General features: G+C 37.3%; 1 protein-coding gene across 3 annotated transcripts; it reads right to left on the bottom strand.

Moving 5' to 3' along the window:
• Positions 1-3702: 3702 nt before the first annotated feature.
• On the bottom strand, positions 3703-23148 carry WARS1 (tryptophanyl-tRNA synthetase 1). 3 transcript variants are annotated; one of them, XM_064659181.1, is made up of 12 exons: positions 23093-23148; positions 22399-22421; positions 18759-18965; positions 17664-17871; positions 14371-14479; positions 13784-13903; positions 12989-13171; positions 11569-11669; positions 10215-10327; positions 8983-9156; positions 5661-5801; positions 3703-4159 (listed from the first exon to the last, which is right to left on the bottom strand). In XM_064659181.1, the coding sequence occupies exons 3-12, from the start codon at positions 18870-18872 to the stop codon at positions 4001-4003; spliced, it is 1422 nt and encodes a 473-aa protein (XP_064515251.1). In that variant the 5' UTR covers positions 18873-18965; positions 22399-22421; positions 23093-23148; the 3' UTR covers positions 3703-4000. The 3 variants fall into 3 exon arrangements, with proteins under 3 accessions (XP_064515251.1, XP_064515253.1, XP_064515254.1); XM_064659183.1 differs by lacking the exon at positions 23093-23148 and adding an exon at positions 22826-22845; XM_064659184.1 differs by lacking the exon at positions 22399-22421 and having other exon boundaries at positions 23093-23123.
• Between the last annotated feature and the right edge of the window lies 1 nt (position 23149).

The raw sequence follows: 23149 nt of genomic DNA on the forward strand, positions 1-23149 counted from the left end.
AAGATAGCTCTTAAGAGTCTACTACCCTCACGTTTTTATACAAGGGACGCATTTAACTGAGTGCTGTCCCAGCTGGGAGGTGATTTAACCCAGCTCTGCCTGGATGTTTATAATCAAACTCCTTTATGCTGCTTTATTCTCAGCTGACCTTGTTCCCAGGCATTACATCCCCTGAGCAGAGCCAGTACAAGAATGCCTGCAAAACAGACTAAACAACCACTTATTGTTAGGCAGCACTGATACCACCCATGGCCAGCCCAAGGTTTGAATATTAACTAGCTCATCTTTCTCGATAGGCTCACGCATTCAAATGACTAAAAATGCTTCCTCCTGTGAGTGGAACTGAACAGCTGATTTTGAGACAGGAATTACAGATGAGTTGTAAATATGAGTGGGAATAATTGCGGAAGCCAGTAAGAGGGGCTGAGAACTGTAAGCCTTGGGGCATTCAGCACCATATGTAAGCCATGTGGCCTGAACAAATGCTACATGAGAAGCAAATTGCATCTCCAGGCAGCTTATTTCAGGAAGGTAAGGCCTTTGCAATCCATCCTGTTCACAACCCTTTACTGGGAAAAATATGTGTACAATGTATGGGTGAAAACCTGCTCTAGAGTAAGAACTCACTCTCAGCTAATTCACACTGATACAAACACCACTAGGTACAGGAACTGACTGCAAGTGCTGTAAACACAGGCACATAAATATCAACCAATTTGTGTTTTCTGACATGACACATTAGGTACTTCACCACACACACACACACCAAGCTGGGTTTCTGGCTTCTGGTTTTCAGCACTTGACTGCTTTATTTTCTGATTTCTCTGTATTATCGTCACCTTTAGCTACTCTAACAATCACAGAACTATTTATTCTGATAAATTAGCCAGCTGAAGGCCAGCTAACAGAAAGAAGACACCACATTTACTGTGCTGATATTGGGTTTACTTTGCAATAGGGACTGCAGCTTGTTGTATAGATAATTTCTTTCAGTAACAAAGTTGGTGGCCTTGAAAAAAAGAGAATTTTCTTAGAAGGCACATTCTGCTTCAAGTTTCACGTTGCTGACAGTTCCTGTTTCCTCTGACAATATTTATGACTATCCGAGTAGGTTTCAGCATGTTTTTGGGTGACTTTAGAAGAGCTGCAGGAACCTATTCAGAATCTGTGCTCTTGCATAGCAATTATGGAGCACCATGTTTCCACTGAAGTACCAGTTTTATACCAAACCTACCTGTAAAAAGGTCATATTGACCTTCCCCCATTTCAGAGCTGGCTGCTATACACAGGGACATTCAACATCCAGTCTGACTGGCAAACAGGTAATTTTGGACAACTGACCCTTACTAGCTCACTCTGGGAGCAATCTGAAGTCTACCTGGAAGGGGGTTATAAGGCAGCTTTTTTCAGTACTTGAAAGGCACTGGACATCAAAACAAGGACCAGCTATATCAGATGATTAAAGTCAACACCTAAAAGGGTAGGAAGAGAGGTCAAAACCAGTTTCAATTAAGGTTTTAGAAGATAATAATAAAAAAGTAAAACCAAAGAAGTTTGATACAGACTTTTATCTACATTTTTATTACAGTGAGATGAACAAAATAAGCGAATTGAGTAAAATGTAATGAACATTGCCTGATAACATTCTTAGACATTTCGCATGTGCTTTTGACAACTGCCTTCTTCTAAATGCCTCTGGGACATGAACTGTAATTACAACAGATGTAGGAATTCACCAAGGTTCTTCTGAGAAACAGTGTCATTTCAGAAGCATGTTGGTATGAATTCATCAGAGTACTTGAAAACAGTGCTTGCTCTGTAAACAAATACTAAATAGTTTTGCTATCACTTTCCTTTCTAGAACTTTAGAAACAGATTTTAATTGTTGTTATAAAATTAATCCCTCTGATTAGACTAGAGTACTGTTTCTCCTACAGCATATTTTCCTTTCCTGAATAACTAAATTAATTCTTAGTTAACGAAATAAATCTTGCAGGACAAATCTGCATATAATATTTTAAACAAGAAATTTGCATTATGAGTTTGTAAAAGCCCTTTTAAATTCAATTTAAGTCTTATCGTTTATATATGGCTTAAAGACAACAAAGAATAGACTGCAAGAATAGGAAGGTCATCATCAAAGTCTAAAGTAAAGAGTTAGCTTATTTAATACTGGGTTTAAGAAGTTATTTTTCCCCTAAGAATTGCTCCACTACTTTTAAAAAATAAATTTTTTTCTACTGGTTGTTAAGCCCTTGCTGGCATTGAGATGATTTGCATGTGAGTTATAAAGACAGTCTCTGTGAACCATTTTCATTAACACATTAAAGTCAATGGCATTAGTGATGCCAGCTCACACAAACTGTAAAGAAAAAGACAAAAGCTAAGCCTTGCTGTTTTCAGCACAAGTTTGAAACTCATGCAGTAGGACTACATTTGCCTTCCACTTCTGTCTTTCCTTGGTTCCTTGCACAAACATAAATGAACAGGTTTATTTCATGTACACCTTGGCACTTCCACCTCAGCAGGGCAGGGTCATGCTGCAGAGGGTGTGTGCTGTGTGACAGAAATGCTGCTGCGGGGAAGGCAGCGGCACCAGCTCCGGGCAGCACAAACACCCAGCACCTTCTCATGTACTGACAGCCTGATCCAAGGGCTACTGAAGTCAGTGGAGTCAGTGACAAGTCTCATCCTTGAAACGTCTCCCTCAATTCAAGTGTAATCAGCTGCCTTCAAAGATCTGCAGTGAAATCAGAAGCTGCTTGTTTTTAGTTTTATTTTTTTTTTTAGGAATACTACAGTCAATTTATGTTCACTATACTCCACCACAGAGAACCTTTTAAGTTGAAATCTTTGACATCTCATTCAAGTGCCTTCCTTGTATTTTTAAATGATTTACAAATACCGCACACCAATACCCACGCGTTATCTGCATTAAATAAAAATACCCTTGATTAGAATATTTCTGGGCTAGGAACTTTCTGTTCTATATAAATATAAGACAGATCTAACATTGCATTCAGCACCGAATATATCAAAACAAGCTAATAATTGGAAATTTTCTTCCATAAGTAGTACCAAAGAGATTTAAGTTCTTTTGAAGAAAGGATATAATTAAATATTACTTGAGGTATTTTAACAAAGTATATTTTCTCACTGCAATACATCCTAAAATAATTATCCCTAGTTTAAACAAGCTGGTGCAGCAAAAGAGAACAGACAGTACAAGAAGTATCCCTGTGTCCAGTGTCACTTAATTTTCAAAGCATGATTTAACACTTGGTATTTATAACTAGACACTAAAATTTGCATTTCTATACTATCTTCCACCTGAGAATATGAAGGAACTTTGCAACCTCATGATAACCTCCTCTCTCCAGAGGCACTCAGATCAGTAAACAGCAGCAGAAACAAAAGTAAAGTGAGATTTCTGCAACTTGCCCAAGATCAAACAGGAGGATAACAGCAGAACAAGACTGATTTTCTTTATCCTGTGTTCAACTCACAGATGTCCATTCTTTCTGTATTAATCCCACTTTGTAACACTAACTAGCTTTTTGTGTGCAGCATGTTCCCAGTAGCCCAAAAGAACATGCAGTCTAGTAAACCAAGGTACACAGTACAAAAGAAAATGGAGCTACTACTTATTGGTTTGAGATATGACCTCTTACTAACATATTTAAAACAATTTCCAAGTTAGCCTTTATCATCAAATGGAAATTTTATTTATATTTTCAACATGAAATACATTTAAATACAACGCTGTGCTGACATACATGCTGTTCTGCAAGACTGATCAATTGTCTTGTATATTCTGATTTTAAATAGGTACAATTTTAAACTTTTTCTGTACTTTGCTGTTCATGATAATTAACTCATTGAAAGCACTATTTATAACATTGATTACAGGCTGTACATAACTAGAGGGTCATGACACACAACAGAAGACAACAATTACTTGGTTTTGCATTATCAAGTGCTAAATTACATACACACTTCTTCAAAATTCAAAGGCTAGCTTCCGTGGAGTCATGAATTGCTTCACAACTTCATCTGTGACCTGCTTCCTTCTTTCTTGATGAGCTGCTATCAAGGGCTGCATTGTTTCAATAAGTACCTTCTTCAGCTCCCCTGTGAGCAATTCCCCACTGGTGTAGGCCTGTCAAGAAAGTGTTGGTGGCTAAACGTGGTGCTATTCACAAAAAGACTCAGTGACCAGTATTTCTTTAAAAGCCTCATACCAGCAAATACAGATTTGGATGTCTTAAAAATAAGCACATGCCTTAGAAGATTATGTGGTATCACTCTGAAGATGCAACTTGTAAAATTGCTTGTTGCCTTTGAAAAGATTATGGCAGCTGGGCATTTTCGTAAGTTATTATACGGACTGAATAAGCTTCTTTCACAAGTTTAACTCGGAAATCCTGTAATTACTTGCAGGAAACTGCTTATTTTCCTCCCCAGAATCCCAGTTCAAATAAACAGTCACTCTGAGCTGTTTTTTGCAATGAGAGGTACAAATCCTTATATTTTTTTTCTCATTACATTTGGGTAAGAGATTAGATGTGATTGAAATATCCTTTTTACAGCAAAGACACTCAGAATCTATGTTCACACCAACAGTCATATTCACAGCTGGGAATTCATTCCATTGCTCTGATACTGAAATGCTTTAGCTAGAAGCACAGACTAAGAGCTAGAAACCACGGCTGAGGCAGTTCAACTACAATTTGAAATGACAATAAACACGATAATCTTACATCCTCATGTCATCAAATAATTTGTAACACCTATTCAAGGTGCTACTCAGCAACAGTAAAATATGTTAACCAGAATTAACTGAATTGCAATTTCACTGGTGTGTTTCTGGGCCTGAAAGCTTCCTCTGGTGCCTTAACTGAAACTGCTCAACTAATGCCACTAAAATCAGCGAGTTCATGTTTTCTAATCAGGTTCTGAGGCACCACTGCAGTGAGCTGCAAGCTGTGGGCCAGGCTTTGTGCTCTGCAGCTCTCAACTTTGTTGCAGCTGTTCCCAGCAGGAGAAAGCCAATAAACCAGTGTGACACGGGTGTTATCTACTGCCTTCTAGAGAACACACATCACCTAGTATTGGTGATGAAGAGAAGTGAAATGTCTTGCTATCAACCATGGGGATAGAAGTCTGCCAGATAGGTTTAAGGAAAATGCAACTCATATGAAGCAGTTTTTTCTTGGGATCAATGAATCAATTCCTCAGAGCTATTACATTTCCTGTGATGATAAGAAAAAATAACAAACCAGCAAGCTTTAGACATGAGCTTTTCTAGTTTTGCCGAGTGCCTTGCAATACGGAACAGGCAGAGTGCATTATACAATTAAGTGAAGACTTATCCTAAGGTGGCCTAACTAACACTATACAGTGTTGGAGATGCTTATGAAAATACTAGTGGGTTTTTTTTTTTAAGAAGAGATAGATTGACCTGTGAGAAAGAACATTGCAAACAAACAAATACTAATATTGACGCTTGCGAGGGATAGAGAGAACAAGAATAACACCAGAATTACCTTCCTGAAGAAGGTTCACAGGAGGACTCAGTCACAGCTTTGTTGAGGGCTGAGGTTACAGCTTTGTCCTCACAGTAGGGAATGAACAACACTATCTTCAATTTGGCTACTTACCTGCTTCAGTTGTTCGAGCCTGTCATCATCTTCCAGGAAGAATGTCAGGTACATAAAAGACACATCAACGTCACAGTTCCCTCCGTACTTCCTGTGCTCCTCAATAGTATCTCTGCCTCCAGAGAAGGCGTGCTTGTTAATCTGAAACAATATGATGATGCTATGGTATAATTTCTATTAAATTCTGGATTACTTTACTGTAAACAGAGGTGTATTATGATCCTCCAGATTCTGTATTAAGGACTAACTGAAGGGTGAGTGGGACAAGATAATGCAGAGCCTCAGGACTGAAAAAAGGAGATCATCAGAACCCATCAGGGAAAAATGGCTACACACATATACCTCAGACTGAATAATCAGTACAAAAATGAAGTGAAAATTAAAAATAATCCACTCAAGATTCAGTCTAAAAAGTTTTAAGTCCCTTTCACTGAAGCTGTTGTCTGTTGGACAGAATTTGTGCTCGCAGGAAATGCACTTCATGTAAGAAAAGGTATTTACTTCATCAAGAAATTAATTTTGAAAGGACGAAGGAGGCATGGAAAATTCTGAAGAAATCCTAGAGAGAACCTAATCTCCTCTTTTGCTATAAAAGGAAAGCAAGAGAAAGCAAAGATTACAAAACTCTGTCAAGAATGCCTAAAATCAGACCAATGCCCTATTGCTCAGCCTAAAAATGGAATACTTGCTGACATCCTGCCTCTCTTTTTAAGCAGTTTCCTATAGGCAGATGAACTGTACTGGTGAACAGATGTACTTGCTAATCCCATCCACGGTAAATTCTGAGGATACCAGCCTATTTTATACATTTACACATAAGTAGAATTCTGAGGATGCTAATCTTCCTACGAATTCAAAGAGAATAAATTACTTAGAGGAGGGAAAAAAGTATTTTTTGAACATATGCTGAGCTTTCATTTGGTTCTTGTATCTTTTGAGATAGCATAATCAACCTGCCAAGAAACACATTTGCATACGAAGTAGATTTTGTTTTTAGTTCTGGTATCTAGGAGCTGCTATATATTTACAATTTATGAATATTCCTACTATCTGTGTGACTGTCTAGTGATTTTTTGCACTTTTTTGAATCTCTCTAAACCACCATGTTACAGATGATGTCTTGTGGCAACAAATTACAATCAAAAATGAGGCACTGATGAATATTTTAAGAAAGTGAACTGCCATCTGCCACATTACATCTATTCTTATGTTGTAGGACAGCCTGAATAGCTGTCTCAGCATCTATAAAACTAAGTTTTTACATACTGTTCTGAATTGACCTCTCTCCTTAGTAGATTTTAAGTCTGTATGAACTTTTTTCAATGTTCCTCATCTCTACAGTTTTTCCTCTCTATCAGGTGAAGGCACATTGTTGTTTTACACAAAATGTTTCTTATATTATTTCAAGTTCATTTTTTTAACATATCCTGGCACCTACTAATTGACTGAGTGTTTCAATGAGTTACCTACAGTATTTCACTGATTTTTTTGCACAGAATTTCCCTGAATGCTTGAATACATCTACAGATGTAGAATCTAAACAGCACTTTCTAGGAAAACTAACAAGTAATTGAGCTGTAATTTGCTGATAGGTGGAATAAGAATAGTTTATTAAAATGTTGCCATTCATCTCCTTGGATTATCCAGAAGCTTCTCAGCCTTTCCCAATATATAGTAATTTTTCATCTTATATTACCTGTAAGTTCTGAACTTCATTACTTAGCAATGTACCAGTAACCTGAAAAACGCTGCATGCAGTAAATTTTTTTTTATGCAGCAGTACCACCCTCTTTTCAACCTTCATCCATGACCAGAAGTCACCTTTCATACTCTATTTTTTTATTTATTGCCCGAAACAATATTTGGTCTTTCACTCAAGCTCTATTTCCATAAAGACTCGTTTCTCATGGGCTTCAGAGGCTGAAATAAATCTCAGTTTGTCCTTCATTACTCAACAGTTTTCATCATGTTCACGATTTTTCTTTATACCTTTTATAATCTAAGTAGCTAGGATTATTTTGTTATTTTTTCAAGTAGTTTAAAGACAGTAGAATTAGGACTTATGAACTGGACATGAAGCATCTTGGATCTCTGCAGATTACAAGCTACTTGCCAGGAAAAAACACATGGAAGAACATTACCAATATTACCATTAACCATGTATTCTATATTCTGAAATCACAGCTTTTTTTTTAAAGGAACTCTGTAACTGTGCAAATAAACTGGAATTATTATAATCTTATAATCCAAACACATGAAGAACAACAATTCTTCAAAACAGTACTGTTTAATCAGTTTCTACCAAAGAGAATGAATCATTATAGATGGCTGTAGAAGAATCTGACCTATACACAGGTTTGTCAACCATAAAAGAACTAATCCAAGCCTCCCCAGAAGAAACTACATATACATCTTTTCTTCTTGTTTTGACAGTTATTTCACGTCTGGGTATCATGTCTATAAATCCTCTCCTAAAGACTGATTTTCCTTTTCTTTAAATATCAAAACACAGATGAATCTTTTACAAACTAATCCTCTGACATCACATAAGAGGGATCTTCCTTTGAACTAGAAAAGGCACTAGGAATAAACTCAGATAGGAGAAAATATCCCTTCTAAAACTCAATTCAACATACTATTTATTCGTGAATTGGCAGAAGTAGATTCCCAAGCAGCAGGAAAGGTCTGACCTGTGTTGGAACTGACACTGTGCAAGGTTTGGTGCTCCCAGCATGGAGAGGAAGTCAAGAGAAAGAGCTGTTTATTAGGTTTACATTAGGGCCTGTTAGATTTCAAAACTATGGCAACATAATATTTATATTAAGAGCGGGAGTCTCCACAGCTCTTATTCTTACACCACTGCTCTGCAGACACCAGAAAAACAAACATAATGTTTGTACTGTCAGACTAGCTGGCAAGGCAAAAGATCATATTTGATAGTCTAGCTAAATTTGTATAACTTGGCCAATTCCTGAAGACGCTTTGCCATGAAATGTATGGGAAAAAGGATTCAGATATGTTCAAATAAAACACTAAAAAATTGCTGTAACTGTGAGGACCACTGAAGGTAATGTCAGACAACTGGCAAGGACATCAAGGGAGTATCAGGTAGAGAGAGCATTGTCTTTAGGAGCTGTAGGCCAAAATCTGCAGCACTTGTTTTGGATGAAACTGAAGACTATTTATATTTATACAGTACCTAGAGACATGGTTTAGTGGTGGACTTGGCACTGTTAGGTTTATGGTTGAACCTAAATGATTCTATGACCACCACTCCTTTTTGTTATAAAGCTTTGTGCTATCAGGTTTTGCAGGTCCTTACCTTTGTCTTGATTTGTTTGGGTGTATCAGTGAGGAAGATGGACGAGTTTGGGTCACTAGCACTCATTTTGGTCTGGGCTCCTTGTAAGGCTGGGAAGAAGACTGAGTGAAGTAAGGCTGGTTTAGGCTGTCCAATTCTAGGTGCTACATCCCGTGTCATTCTAAAATAAGGATCCTAAAACAATAAAAGCACAGAATAAAGTTGAAAAATATACTTTGAAAACTGATTAGTGCTGACTCATTCATGCCTTAAGAGGTGACGCCAAAAAACCAAAAACTGACCAAGCCATGAAATGTTTCAGAATCTACTTCCAATCCAGAGGAACAAAAAACAAAATTCCTTTTTTTCTTTTCCATAGTTTTGCTGTACACTCTGATTCCCTCAAGTAATAGGCATATTTACAAATTTTTACATGAATTCAAATAGTTGTGGAAACTATGCTTAGTATGCCTGGAGATGGATGCAGACTAAGATGGAAGCTTCCTCCCAAAGCATTTTAATAACCAGTAGAGAATCTGAACTAAATCAGTGATGAAGCTGGCAGTGCTGTGCTCTGTCACAGTGATGTGACTTAAATCAACTGTGATATTACTACATAATATTGTGGCTGCTGAATATGCTTACACCATCTTCCAGTGACTGTGCCTGTGACTAACATAGCTAAAGAGTCAGACAGTGCAGGATTTGACTCCTAGAAACAGTACTTACTTAAAGTGAAGACTCTATTACTGTCATTTGTGTCTGATGTTCTTCCAGCTCCCCACATCTTCCAGATCTGAATTGTTAGGGTTTTGCAGCCTTTCTGGCAAACTATTTCAATGCTTTCTTATTCTTACTGAGAGAAGGTTTTTCCCCATGGTTCAACAGAAATCTCTTATGCTGCCAGTTGAGCTCATTCCATCTTGTCCTAGCTACTATGGAGATGGACAAAAGTTTCTTCCTACCACCATGTTAGTATGCTTTTGCATAGATGTTACTGTCTTTGCTTTCATAGATGTCAGCTCAGTGTGAATTGAGTACAGATCAAGAGAGATCCAAGAGTGGCAAAAAGTAGTAATGCATGATTGTTGTTAAGCCTTCATCTTCTCATCTTTTAGATCTTCCAGTTTCTATCCCAGAAAGGTGCTTGCAGGAATGTTTTACAGATGCTTTGAGATATCACCAGGAAGCTTCAATGGTACATTACAAAACCAAATTCATGAAAACCTAATGAAGTAATATGGTTTTCTTACCTGATCGATAGCACATGGGATAAGACACTGAATGTTCTCCTTGCCATTGAAGATCTGTGGAAATGATGAACTGAAGGATGGGGCAGCTTGAATAGCAGGAAAGCTGATCTTACCTAGAAAACAGCATGTTTGGAAAAGCTAATCAGCCAACATTAACTGTGATAAATACAGAGAGCTTTTTGAAATATGTAAAATGCACAAGTGAACCATCTGGATACTCACTTGAAGACCAAGATCTATCTTTATCAAGCAATGTTGCCTTATATGAGGAAACTTTCTCCTCTTTACCTTTTGTGATGTCAACAAACCTTCAACTGACATAGAAACCAATGACAAAAGGCAAGATGTGACCACAAAGATTTCAGAAATAGTTCATCACTGCATACTCTCTTCATCATTGAACTATCTACCCTTTCCACAAATACAACTGACTATGTCATCACTCAGACCTGCTTTTTTTTTCCTCTTTTTGAGAGAATGGTTATAGAGTCACTTATCAAGCAAGCTTCCCTCTAAGACCTTAGAATCATTGCTATATTCACATTGGACTCAGGAAGCATCTCAGATGTGTCTAGTTTTCTTTTTTATACAGTGCTTAATCACAGAATGGCCAATATCCTTCCCTGAACAAAATCCTGTCAGAAGAGAGAGCAAATAGCAGACTTTGCAAACATGTAATAAAGTCATTATCACAATACCAACTTTTATGAGAACTGTTAAAACAAGTAGAAATCTCATCCTTGGTTACAGGGAAGGCTGAAAAGCTGTCACTGGTATAACTACTGAACAAAAATGATGTTAGTGCTCAGGAACACCAAGGATTTAATGACATCTTTACATAGAATCTTTTTTTTTTGCCAATGTGACAGAAATCTGTAATTGTAGTGAAGTAAATGGAAGACAGCAGTTACCCAGCACCTTGATAATTAGGCTTTTCAGTGCTCCCTAACACTTTTTCATCTATGTATATGCCTATGTGTATTAATGAAACTTTTTCTGAAAATTTGGCATAGAAATTTCTAGGAGACATAACTGACTACAGCTGCAGTCACTGTAACAAAAACCAAAAAAGAAAAAGTAGCTCTCTATTTCAAACCCTTCAACATCAGTGTTTTGTACTTTGCTGTTACTAAGGCCAAAAAGGTAAATATCATGCTAGAAATTTCACTGTAAAGATTTTCTATTCTGAAGGAACCACAATAATATCATAGAATCAGAATCAGCCTAGAAACATGATCTTGCTTTTTCTGCCTCTTTCATGAATGCAGTACTAATCTCCTTAAACTATTACTTAAAATAGCTCCATCAAAAGTGAAAGTAAGCATTGCTTCTTGTAAGTCATTTGATTTCCTACCAATGCAATCACTGTCTGTAAAGCCAAAGATTCCTTTCACTTGGTTAAAGGTAACATGCTTCTGAACCTTGACAATGTTTTTGTAGAATCCAGGACTTGTCCTATGAAAAAAAAAAGTGGAAAAATAAAATGAAAAGAGCAAAAAAGTGGATGTAGAAACATTGACTACAAAAGATGAGAATGTCAAAAAACCTGCAGGATTAAATCTCATAGTTTCAGACTTTTTGTGGCCCATTAAGATAATAATTAGAGAATTTTTTACAAACAGGAATTTTAACCCTTGAAAGTTTTAATTTGTTCTTTCCTTTCCCCAACATTTACTACAAATATTTTTTGCATGAGTAACTGTCTAAATCCAGAAATATTTAGATTTGGAAATGGTGCCAAAATGCCTCACAGAGCCTGAAGTTTACTTATGCTTCTCTGTGAACTCAGGGAACTTAAAGAGATCATGTCTTCTGTGTTGCTTGGTATCCTCAATGTGTATCCCATACAGGACACTGCTGCTGCCTGAAGGAATGGTAGCTCAAATCTTCCAGATTCTAATTTTCTACAGGATAAGTTCCCTGGTTGGACTTTCTCTGTCACTAAACACAGCAGCAGCATTTCCAAATCAAAAGCAGCTCTGCAACTTCTTCCTTTTTAACTTCTGTTGAGGAGCTGAAGGAAAAGAAACAGCAGTTCTCACCTGCCGTCCTTCAGCCACTGAGTCCAGTGTTAAAGTAACTTTGCTAAGACAGGAAACTCAGGGGGGTGAAAAGACGCAAATCTGCTTTGTAGGCTCCACGTTCTGGTGCTGTACATTACACAGCTTGTCTCTAAAACATATATTCTCTCATCCAAGTCTTTAAGGAAGCTCATCACCCCACATGGAAGAGCAAAGACCACAGATTCAGTTCTGAACTCTGCCATAAAATTTCTTCCTTCTGAGATGGCAGTTTTCAATAATTTATTTTTCTTAAGTCTTCTTTAAACTTTACTGAATGATCTTCCATGCTGTATTATTAAAATAATTGACCACAAAAAGTTGTTGCAATGCCTTCTGTTAATGCAGATAAAGTGTAAATGCACCTTAAAGATTTTGATGCCATCTTAAAAAAAAAAAAACAACCAAACAACAATCTGGAAGTTTCTTGGTGGTTTAGGTATTTTCACTTTAACTGGTTTAATATATTTTTCATAATTTAAGCACTGCATACACAAGTATTTGTTCATATGTTATTCAGGAGAATGACAATAGTACGTATAAAGAGTTAAGACAGCAGAAAAAATAATATGTTTCTATTTTAAGTGTCATAACACTTGCCTTGAAGCTTTCAAATTTAGACACATTTATTAAAACATTGCTGGCTGTCAGAGTCGGAGAGAAAATCCAGACATCTTTTTTTCATTACAACGCCCTAAAGAAATTTATACTTACCCTAAATAGTCTAAATCCGAAAATATAAACGTTTTATTGATGTCAAAACCACAAGCGATGATGTCTTTTGCATTTTCTTTAGCATATTCATATGCTTTCTCAACTGTCATGTCCTTCCAAAGGTATTTCTCATCATCAGTTAACTGTATAACTAAGGGAACATCAAATACTTCTTGCAGCCACCTAACAGAAGAAGAGAGATGTTATCTCAAAATAAGTTATTATGAAGATGTAAGTCACACAGATAAAACATTTTTATATATTTAAACAAAAAAATATATGAAGAGATCTGATTCTCTTTCCTTTGTATGCATATGCAATTATGTTTATGTGAGCAGATGAAACATTTTTATAGAGATTATAATGACATTTTACCTGGAAAAAAGCCTCGCACTTATTGTTTCCTGTAAATATGACAGCAGTCACCAGTTGTCATGGAACCAAAATTCAAAAAGGCTTTAGCTTTTTGAGCCCCATGTCTCTGTGTCCTGCTGCTGCAGGCACCACACACATTACAGAGTAATGTTACTGAGTCTCATCACCATCTTGTTTTTAAGAACAACAAAAATTCTAAGGAGTGCCACGGGGCTAAGGGAACAAGGAAAAGGGCTGTATGGTGATGCAGGGATTATGATCACTTTAGTGAAAAAGTAAGACTGAATTGAGTTCATTAATATTCACCTCACGTAATCAGATCTCCTTGCAATGTATCCTTTTGGCAGTTTTCTAAACCATGTTCAATGTTTCCTTCAGAAAAAAATGCTTTGATTAATACAAATGGTAGAAATGGCTTACTTTGTGAACATAAATGGGATAAGATGACCAACATGCATTGCCTGAGAGGATGGCCCTCTGCCTGTATAGAGGTAAAAGGACTTCTTATTTTCATAAGCATCGAGTATTTGGTCCATATCTCTAAAGAAGGAACAGAGAAAACACGATACAACTGTTTAGGAAGAAACATCCACAGCAAAAAGCTTCCACTCAAAATCTGAGTGCTTTCAAAGCCAAACAATTTTATAAATAAAATATAGTATGTTGAGTGTCCTAGAAATAAAGTTCAAGTTTCCTCATTTTTAATTTCAGAAAAGCATTGTCTCCTTCAGTCCCCACAGGGAAAAAAAAGCCCTCAAAGAAAAATTAAATTAAAAATTAAAATTTAATGTTGGAAATTAAAATGAAAATTGCGCAAGTTTTAAAATTATTTCATTGGATAATAACCTCTAAGGCCTAGTAAAACAGCTAGGAATCATTTCCCAGATAGGTTCAAACAACCAGCTTGGCTGACCTCTGGTGGAGGCTGTGCCCCAAATCATGATCATGCACTTAACTGAAATGTGCTACCTGCCACAGGCCAAAATTTTAGTACAAGAAAAACTTACCTGTGAGAAAAAAAGATTCCTCTACGTAGAAAGTGGTGAGGTTTTTGCCCAGTAGCTCTTTCTATTCGATTGATCAGATCTGTGTCGATTTTACTGCTGCCAAATCGAACTATAATCATAAAATGTTAAAAAAAAATAAAAATAAGCACAGCATTGCTACAGATTTTGGATTACCAATGGCATACCAATGCAGGTTAAGTTAAAAACACATCTCCTTCTTCAAGTCTCAGGTAAAATAGCTAGATTTTCCTGACTCTTGCCTGAAGTCCCAACAGACATCTCCAGTTCTAACTCTGTGCTAGGAGGCCCAGTGCATTCACATGTAATATTGCTCCATCCATGATTATTACAATTGTAATCTCCTTACAGCAGAAGTATTGATATTCCAAGCAAAAAACCATGCTAAAGAAACACATTTAGGTTAATAACTTGGCCTCTCTAAGCCATAGGATGAAAATGCCTTTGAGGCTCTGAATATTTTTCTCTTGATGTCTAAATTTTCTGCTCAGACCACATGGTCTTTCACTGCCCAACCCCAAACCCTTCTGCAAACTCAATTCTTCTTTAATATCTAACCTTTTTCAGTTTGAAACCACTTCCCTTTGTCCTGTCGCTCCAAGCACTTGTAAACAGTCCCTCTCCATCTCTCTTGTAGCCCCTTTTGGTACTAGAAGGGGCTATAAGGTCTCCTTGGAGCCTTCTCCAGGCTGAACAACCCCAACTCTCTCACCCTGTCTTCACAGAATTGGTGCTCCAGCCCTCTGATCAGCCCTGCTCCACAGGTCTTTCCTATACTGAGGGCTCCAGAGCTGGATGCAGTACCCCAGGTGGAGTCTCACAAGGAGCAGAGGGACAGAGTCACCTCCCTCGACCTCCTGGCCACACTGGTTTTGATGTAGCCCAGGATGCTGTTGAGCTTTCTAGGCTGCAAGTGCACAGCACTAGGTCATGTCCAGCTTTTCATCTACCAACACCCTCAAATCCTTTTCCTCAGGACTGCTCTCAATTCATTCTTTACCCAGCCTGTATTTGTGCTTGGGATTGCCCCAGCTCAGGTGCAAGGGCCTTACACGTGGCTGCATTGAACCTCATAAGGTTCACACGGACCCACTTCTCAGAATTGTCCAGCACCCTCTGGATGGCATCCTGTCCCTCAGGTGTGTCAACCATACCACTCATCATGGTGTCTACAGCATTATGCAATGGGAAACAAGTTCCTGCTTACAACTTTTCATTCACTCCAGGTGAGTCAAGCAGGATATCATAAAAGGGAAGCACTGGCTCATCCACGGAGCCATTAAAATAAATGTCACTAAAAAACGTAAATGTTGATATGCAATTCAGCAAAGACAACTTTAATCCCTATGTTTTTTGAGTGTTAACATATCTGCTTCTCCTAAGTAAGCCTTAATTACTGAATGAAGTTCTTCCTATCAAATAAAATGTGTTACAAAATGGAAAAAATAATTATAATCTGGATGAATGCTAAAGAGAGACCAAATGAGCATGAAAATGTTTGATTCAGCACAATAGCAACTGTGCTAAGAGGCTAATCTTACAGAAACAGAAAACATGAGAATACCCCAGATTAACTGGGACTAGGCATCCTAGAAATCTTTGCATACTGTTGTAAAGAGTGATTAAATACTCTCTGATATATAGAACATTCAACTGGAAATGCCTAAATAATTTTATTAAACATTCCCAGATTGCACAACTTCCTTTTCTTTGCCCATCTTCATCTTTCCTGTTAAGAAAATGGGTAGTTTTTCCTGACCTATTTCGTCCTATTTGAACGTTCAAAACATTTTAGGCTCTCTATTCACAAAGAATCTGCCTTCCTAAATAGCTTTATGAATAACAAGCAGCAACTCCTTCACTTTGCTAAGTGGCTAGGCTAGCATTCTACTCTCAAAAATTTCCAACACATCACTTAGAAGAAGCAAAATGACTCATCTACCAAATTCACCAAATTAGCAAAAAATGAGTAAAAACCCTTTAGGTTAACCCACCACTCTAGGGAATATCAAAATACATACACACATATACACAACTAAAAAAGGGCATGAACTGATTTACTGTGAAGTCACGATGGCCATTTGCAGGATGATCGTGAGATTGTGCCAACACAAGTATTCTACTCTTCTTCCTTTTCTAAAAGACTCAGAACCCTTCTCCCAAGAAAACAAATCCCCTTCTCCATAACTCCTATGCATGTAGCAAGAGAATGACAGATCTTGCCCACTTCTAGATTCTAACAATTATATTTTTTTATCTCTCTCCCACTTATCTATATTTTTCTTTGCACACTTCTCCCTTTCCAACTTTTTCTTTCTCCTGTTACCTTCTGCAGACTAAGCCAACACGCACATACATTTGACATGATCTTACAATAAACATCAGTTAAAGGAATGCTGACACAAGCAACTGTGCTTCCAAAAGCAAATATATGGTTACTGCCACATAAGGGTGTATGCTCTGTTGTCAGAAACAAGCTACTAAGCAGACCTCAGCAATGTACAACTGAGGTACTAAATGTGAATTGAAAACTGACAATAATAAAAAAAAAAAGGAAAAATAGAAAAAATAATGAATAGCTCTCTCACTTGGTTCTATGCTAGACTCAAACAAGCTATTAAAACAGCAAACTGTAAAACCAATGAGGAAATTAACTAAACCTCTTTTTCTTAAATTACAAAACTTTGCAAGTTTTGTAACACTCCTGTCTAAAACATTTTCCATTACACTGCGTGTTTTTGAATGAGCTGCAACTCCTCCATTCCAGCCAGCACTTGGCTGCATGCTAGTGTGTCTTCTGAAGAAGTCATTATACTTAATAAACTTCTGCATTAGTTTTGGATCATTCCTGCATTCCCTAATTCTTAAGGGATATGAAGAGACAGCAGAAAGAATCCTACAGTCTGGCTAAAATGATCTAGGCTCTAGCTCTTCTGCATCACAGCCACTGAAGATGCAGATACTCAGTCACAGTGTCTTCATTAACACAACTTCTAATAACAGTCCTTATGCCAAAACCCCAACTGCAAGTAAAACATTATTTTGAACTCGAAAGTTCTTTGCAAAGTTTTTAAGTCCTTCATAGGAAATCCCCACCTAGGACATTTTCATCTTCTACAGCAAATTCTTCAGACATGGGAATGCTAAGATTAGACATAAATTAAATGTTACCTATGATGGTATTGATCAGGATGTGTTATGATGCCTTGCTGTTTCTGTGGTCATTAGGATCACTTTACATAAATTCCTTAGTAGCAGTGAAGGAAGAGTTATACCTATGAGCTTGTCATAATCCACGCCTTTAGCGTTTGACGTCTGCACATTCCAGGGATCTACCAAATCCTCATCCTCTTCTTTAGTTGTACCATTGTTTATTAATACAAGATCTTTTGGAGGCAAGCCTGCCTGATAATCTTGTCCTGTTGTTGTTTTATATGACAGTTTTAATGATAATAGCATCCTTACTGCTGCATCAATTTCATCCTGAATAAAGGAAAAAAAAAACCTGCTTACCATACTTAAAATAGACAATTATATTAATATCTTAACCTTTCAAAATCCTGCATCCATGCTTTGACTTGAATTGCATCACTCAAACTCTAAGTCTTTATTTAAATGTTTTCATCTTAACATTTTAAGTACAAACTTGTAAGATATTTAAATAAAATATAAATTATTATCTAATTTACTTTACAATGCTTTTAGTGGTTCACCTGGAAATAATTTATTCATTACAATTCATTGACAGATTTGAAGACAAACTCGAACAAAAAGTTATGATTATGACCCTTCTAATATAAAGGTACTGTAAAATCTCATGCAAGCAATAAACAGCAACACTTTATTTGACTCCCACTTTTCAAGGCTTACTCCCTCAGGCAATAACACTAAGAGAGCCTGTATTAAAACTGAGCTCTCTTTGCCAACACAGTGAGGACAGAATAAGGAACTTAAAAGTAATGGCAAATTACTAAATTTAAGGGAGATTAACCAGAGACTGTGCAGTTACAGGAAGACATATTTGCTGATGCTTACAATAATGCTTGGAGAAAAAGATTTGCATGAAGCATCTAAAACCAGGGAAGAATGGAAGTAATATAAATTTACTTGGATCCTGTCACACAGCATGGCAACTGGCTGAAGCAGACTTCTAAGCCTATGTTCTTACTAGAAGAGTAAAAACTTTGCTCTTGCTCGTGACTACCTTGCTCCAGGGTATGCCACAGTTCACGAAATGGACATAAATAATTTTTAACATGAATTTTTCTTATCACAGTGCAAAACAGATCTCAGAACAATCATATTCTTCAACACTCAAAGACAGACCTAAACTGAAAAAGAATAGGTTCAAAACATGAAATTGAAAATACCTTTGGTGCTTTTCCTGCTTTCAATGCTCTGACTTTCTCTCCTTGTTCAGTTACTCTTTCAAACAGCTGAAGAGGACTCAGAGACTTCAAATCACAGTTCAGACTATCAGCCATTGTGCCAGACTGCACAAAGATCTGTTTAGTTACAACTAAATTTATCCAATTCTTTGGCTTGTAGATTCAAAACAGCAGCAACAACAAGGAGAACTGTAGGGCAAAAAGCATTGTGCTTTATTCTTTTATGTAAGTCTTGAAGATTAGATGAGCAGAATAAGAATATAAACACTATACTGACCCCATACCAAATTCTATTCATATCGAATTGATAAATGTGGAGATATTAACACAATGAGCTTCAGTTTCATACAGAAATGGACTGAGACTAACAGGAGTAACAAATAAATTTAGAGATCGCTGTTCATGTTATTTGTCTACATATTTAACACTAGAACACCTTTTCAAAGTCAAATTCCTGGCAAAAGAAAAAGTAATTGAATATATGTACGATCCAGAGCAATCCAGAACAATTGGTAGAGGTTATCTGATTCCTGATTAGTTAATGTTCCTGCACTGATACCCTGTCAAATTCTTAAATGATGAGACTTTTATAGCTATGATACAGAATTTTGTCTTAGTATATGTAATAGAGTACTTCAGCCCAAAGAAGGATATACAAGAGAAAAGCTTCGTCATCTTCTTTATGGCCTTCCTGCACAGGTTACAAACACACTGATGATTAGTGAGAAATGCTGCTTTCTAAAGAATCCTTGGGTCAGTAATAGGCTGTAAATTTGCAGAACTATGTGTTTCTCAGAAATACTCAGGAAAAATAATAGGAGAAGGCTTAAAATGAGGTGTTGGATGAGACTAATAACACAGCAGTCCTCCTATGTCCAACATATTCCTTGATCACTGCAGCTTCCTACCACAGAGCGTGCCCATGCCTCCATAAACAGGCTTCTCTCCCAGACTAACAACTATAATGTTCTATATATTAACAATAACATCATCTGAAAGTTTCTTAGCAGTCTATTAGTTATCAGTGACTGTGACTTTGCAGAACTACAACTGCATAGTTTACAGTAGACTAACACAGTAAAATAATGCTGTTAAATGTTAGATAAGCATAGTTTCTATTACCAAATGCATTAAAATTATTTTCCCTCTACAGCAGAAAAATCTTGGTCTTTAGCTTATCAGTTATCTTCTAAAATGTTATAAATAAACTCTGCTGTACTTAATTTTAAAGAATACATTGAACACCTCTTAGTAATTAGCAAGTCAGGAAACCTCTGTAACATGGATTGCATTGAATTACCTTATACCCTACTACATATACCTCCCATAAAGGTGTCACAGCAATTAATGGTATCACAGCAATTTCTCCCTCTGATTTTTCTAAAATTACAAATTGTCTTCAGATAACCTCTGAAAAAAGCCCAGAGTTTTATTTATGTCTAACAACTCTGGTGAACCTGTTATCAACCTGCCACATGTGAACACTCATTTCAACTGCAGAGGCGTAATTCCTTATTTTAAAAATCCTTATTTTCAAAAGTTATTCATGCTCAGCAGATCTCTATACAAAATAATGAGATCTTTAGAACTATATAAGATCTGAATATTCTTTTGGTAAAAATTCAAGTATCGTGCTGCTTAAATATTGAGAACTGAGGACAAACAAGCATTAACTTGAAACGGGAAGGGAGTTTTTATGGTTGTGGTTATAGTGAGCTTGTCATATTTACATAGAAGTAAATTAGTGTTAAGAATATGTAAGGAGGACACCATCTGTCAGAAAAATAACACTGTAAGTGGAACTGCAACTATCTCGAATCCATTCAGGAAGAACATACCACAGTAACAAGGTACACAGGGAAGCATCATAAAACCTGTGGCTGTTAAAATGAGGTAACAGGAAAAAAAAAGAAACAGAAGCCTGTAATAGTTGCTTTAGCTGTTCCACAGTATTTCAAAGCCTTCCTTCTACAAAATAATCAGCCTAATCACAACCTTGGTTAATTTACACAGCATATATTTAAACTGCCACTGTAAAAAGCCCTTCGGCTGCCTAGTAAACTTAGGAAGGTCAATTTGGTAACTTGCTGGTTACCAAAACACACCTATGATTAAGGCTTTGTTTGTCAGTCAGCTGCAATATTCCCATATTTCAGCTTCAGCTGAATACCCTGAGAAAACTGAGAAGTGTATACATCCACTTGCTAATGTGATTTACTTAGTCTATTAACTCTGATGCCATATTTAGATTACATAATAGACTAAAATAAGACTAATGTGTCACCAGTAATACTTAAATTTTTAACCTAATCTCAATCCCTTCAAGATTGACTTTTTGCAGTTTGACACTGTAATTAAAAAAAAAAACTAATTTGAAGCAGATCAACCAATTCTTTGATGCATTCCTACAGTTTAATAACTTTTTATATTTGGATATAAGTGCTTTCCATTTTTTCATAGGCACAAGATATTTAAGTGGAAAAGAAAGTGTAGAATAAACACATATTAGAAAATGTTTAGGAAGATTAACACACACCCTTTCTGTACAAACATGCCAGTTATATTTACTTCAAATTTTTAAAAATAGAAAATATATAGAAAATAATTTTCTTTGGCGTAGAACAGATTGTGATTTGGTGTTTTAACTTAATCCCTGAAAGGACATTGCTACTGATAGATTGCTTTCACTCAGAAAGGCTGAAATGACAGCTGAGACCGAGCACATATACTGGAAAGCATTAACCAGAAAGAACCCTTTAAAATGTTTGGAACATTATGTATTTAAGATGAGCAAAGAATCTCAAATGAAGATGCATTTTCATCAGGAAGTAACAAAAGTAATCTAGTTGCTGCAAGAAGATTAGAAGATATTATGACTATAAAATGCAAAACATATTGACTGCTACATAAAAGTTATCTCTATTTACCTCAGTACTGCCCCTATTCAAGCCAGGAATTCAGTAATGTGCACTACAGGTCTTTGTCTTTTGAAATTCATAAATGCAACTGTGAATCATTTAAAAAAATGTTTGGATATCCAGCATTTTATCAGGAATTTTTTCCTTACTTTCTTAGTGATATTATGAAAACTAAAAGTCCCGGACACATCACATACCATGGGCAAACAGATCTGGAGTAAAAAAATGGTGCATGGGAATTTGAGAACGGGCTATTAGGATATTTGGGACCAGGATCCAAAATGAACTTAAAAGCCTCAGTTTCATGGTGTGAACTTGAAAGCCAAAATTTGTGTGCCTTGTCTACCTATGCAATGCAGGTAATCTGTAATGGGTACGGCTCCTATGGCCATTTCAGAACATTAAACCGTTGCGAGACAAAGCTCAAAAATAATCCTTGGCAAAGTTATCAGAAAAGTGCTCTCTGTCCCACCAGATGACCATCACAGACCTACTATCATTTTCACTGTTTGCAATCTGATTTGGTAAGTTAGAGACCCGAGAATTAAAGAGCAGGGTTTCATGTTATGTTAAGAAGAGCTCTTTCATGACAAACATCCTATGAAGGTACATCAAGACTTCCAAAAACAACAGTAACACAGCACTCCACAAAAAGCTTTCATAAGCAAATGAAAGAATGTGGAAGTAAGTCTAACAGCACTTACGTTCCTGGAAACTGTTTTGCCTCCTGCAAATAAAACAAAAAAGTGAAATTAAAGTAGGTAGTATCCACATAGAAACACACCTTGAGAAGTACTCCAACACAGGCTGCATTTTATAGAAGACCTACCTTCCCACTCATGGCAGACACCAATGAAAATATGAAACTACAATGAAAGAGTGTAAGATGATTCCCCAAGATGACAAGAAGACCACTCAACCCTTGTCAGCTGAAGAAAGTCCACTGTGAATCTTTACTATACACCAGCTGTTATGAGTAAAGCTGCTGTCCAGCAACGGGTCTGCACCAAATCACCCAGCACGCCAGTGTTCCCTGAGCCCTTCAGTATTCCCTGCCACACCCTGCCCGGCCAGGGCCGGCTCTGCCCTTCTCGCGGTGGGACGCATTTTCCTGCGGCTTGGACATCTCACCCTGTCCTTCCCTTCCCAGGGCATTTTGTCCTGACGCGTTGGCGATGTAGCCCCGGAGGCCGCAGGGAGTAGAGGAAAAGCCCTCCAGCCCATCCCCGCCTCGCACAGGGAGGGAGGGAACGTGCCCAGCAGAGACCTCTCGCGCCCAGCGCCTCTCACGGCTCACGGGGGCGGCTATGACTGCCCAGCCAGCCCCCCTCCCGCTCGCGAGGGTCCATCCCCGCGGCCCCATCCCATTATACCCCATGCCCTCCCGTCCCTCCTCACCCTCTGCTCCTCGCTCTCCACCATTGCATCACCCCCACGCCGGCACGGCCACCACAC

This window comes from Pseudopipra pipra, chromosome 6 (genome assembly GCF_036250125.1).
Source record: "Pseudopipra pipra isolate bDixPip1 chromosome 6, bDixPip1.hap1, whole genome shotgun sequence".
Classification (NCBI taxonomy): Eukaryota; Metazoa; Chordata; class Aves; order Passeriformes; family Pipridae; genus Pseudopipra; species Pseudopipra pipra.

Bases quoted from the DNA above. Each gene is read 5' to 3' on its own strand.
- WARS1 (XM_064659181.1), bottom strand. From the start codon at position 18,872: ATGGCTGATAGTCTGAACTGTGATTTGAAGTCTCTGAGTCCTCTTCAG. The intron at 13,172-13,783 runs GTAAGCCATTTC...TTCTTCTGTTAG, and splicing joins ATCCCATTTATGTTCACAAA to GTGGCTGCAAGAAGTATTTG. The intron at 5,802-8,982 runs GTAAGGACCTGC...ATATTGTTTCAG, and splicing joins CCAAACAAATCAAGACAAAG to ATTAACAAGCACGCCTTCTC.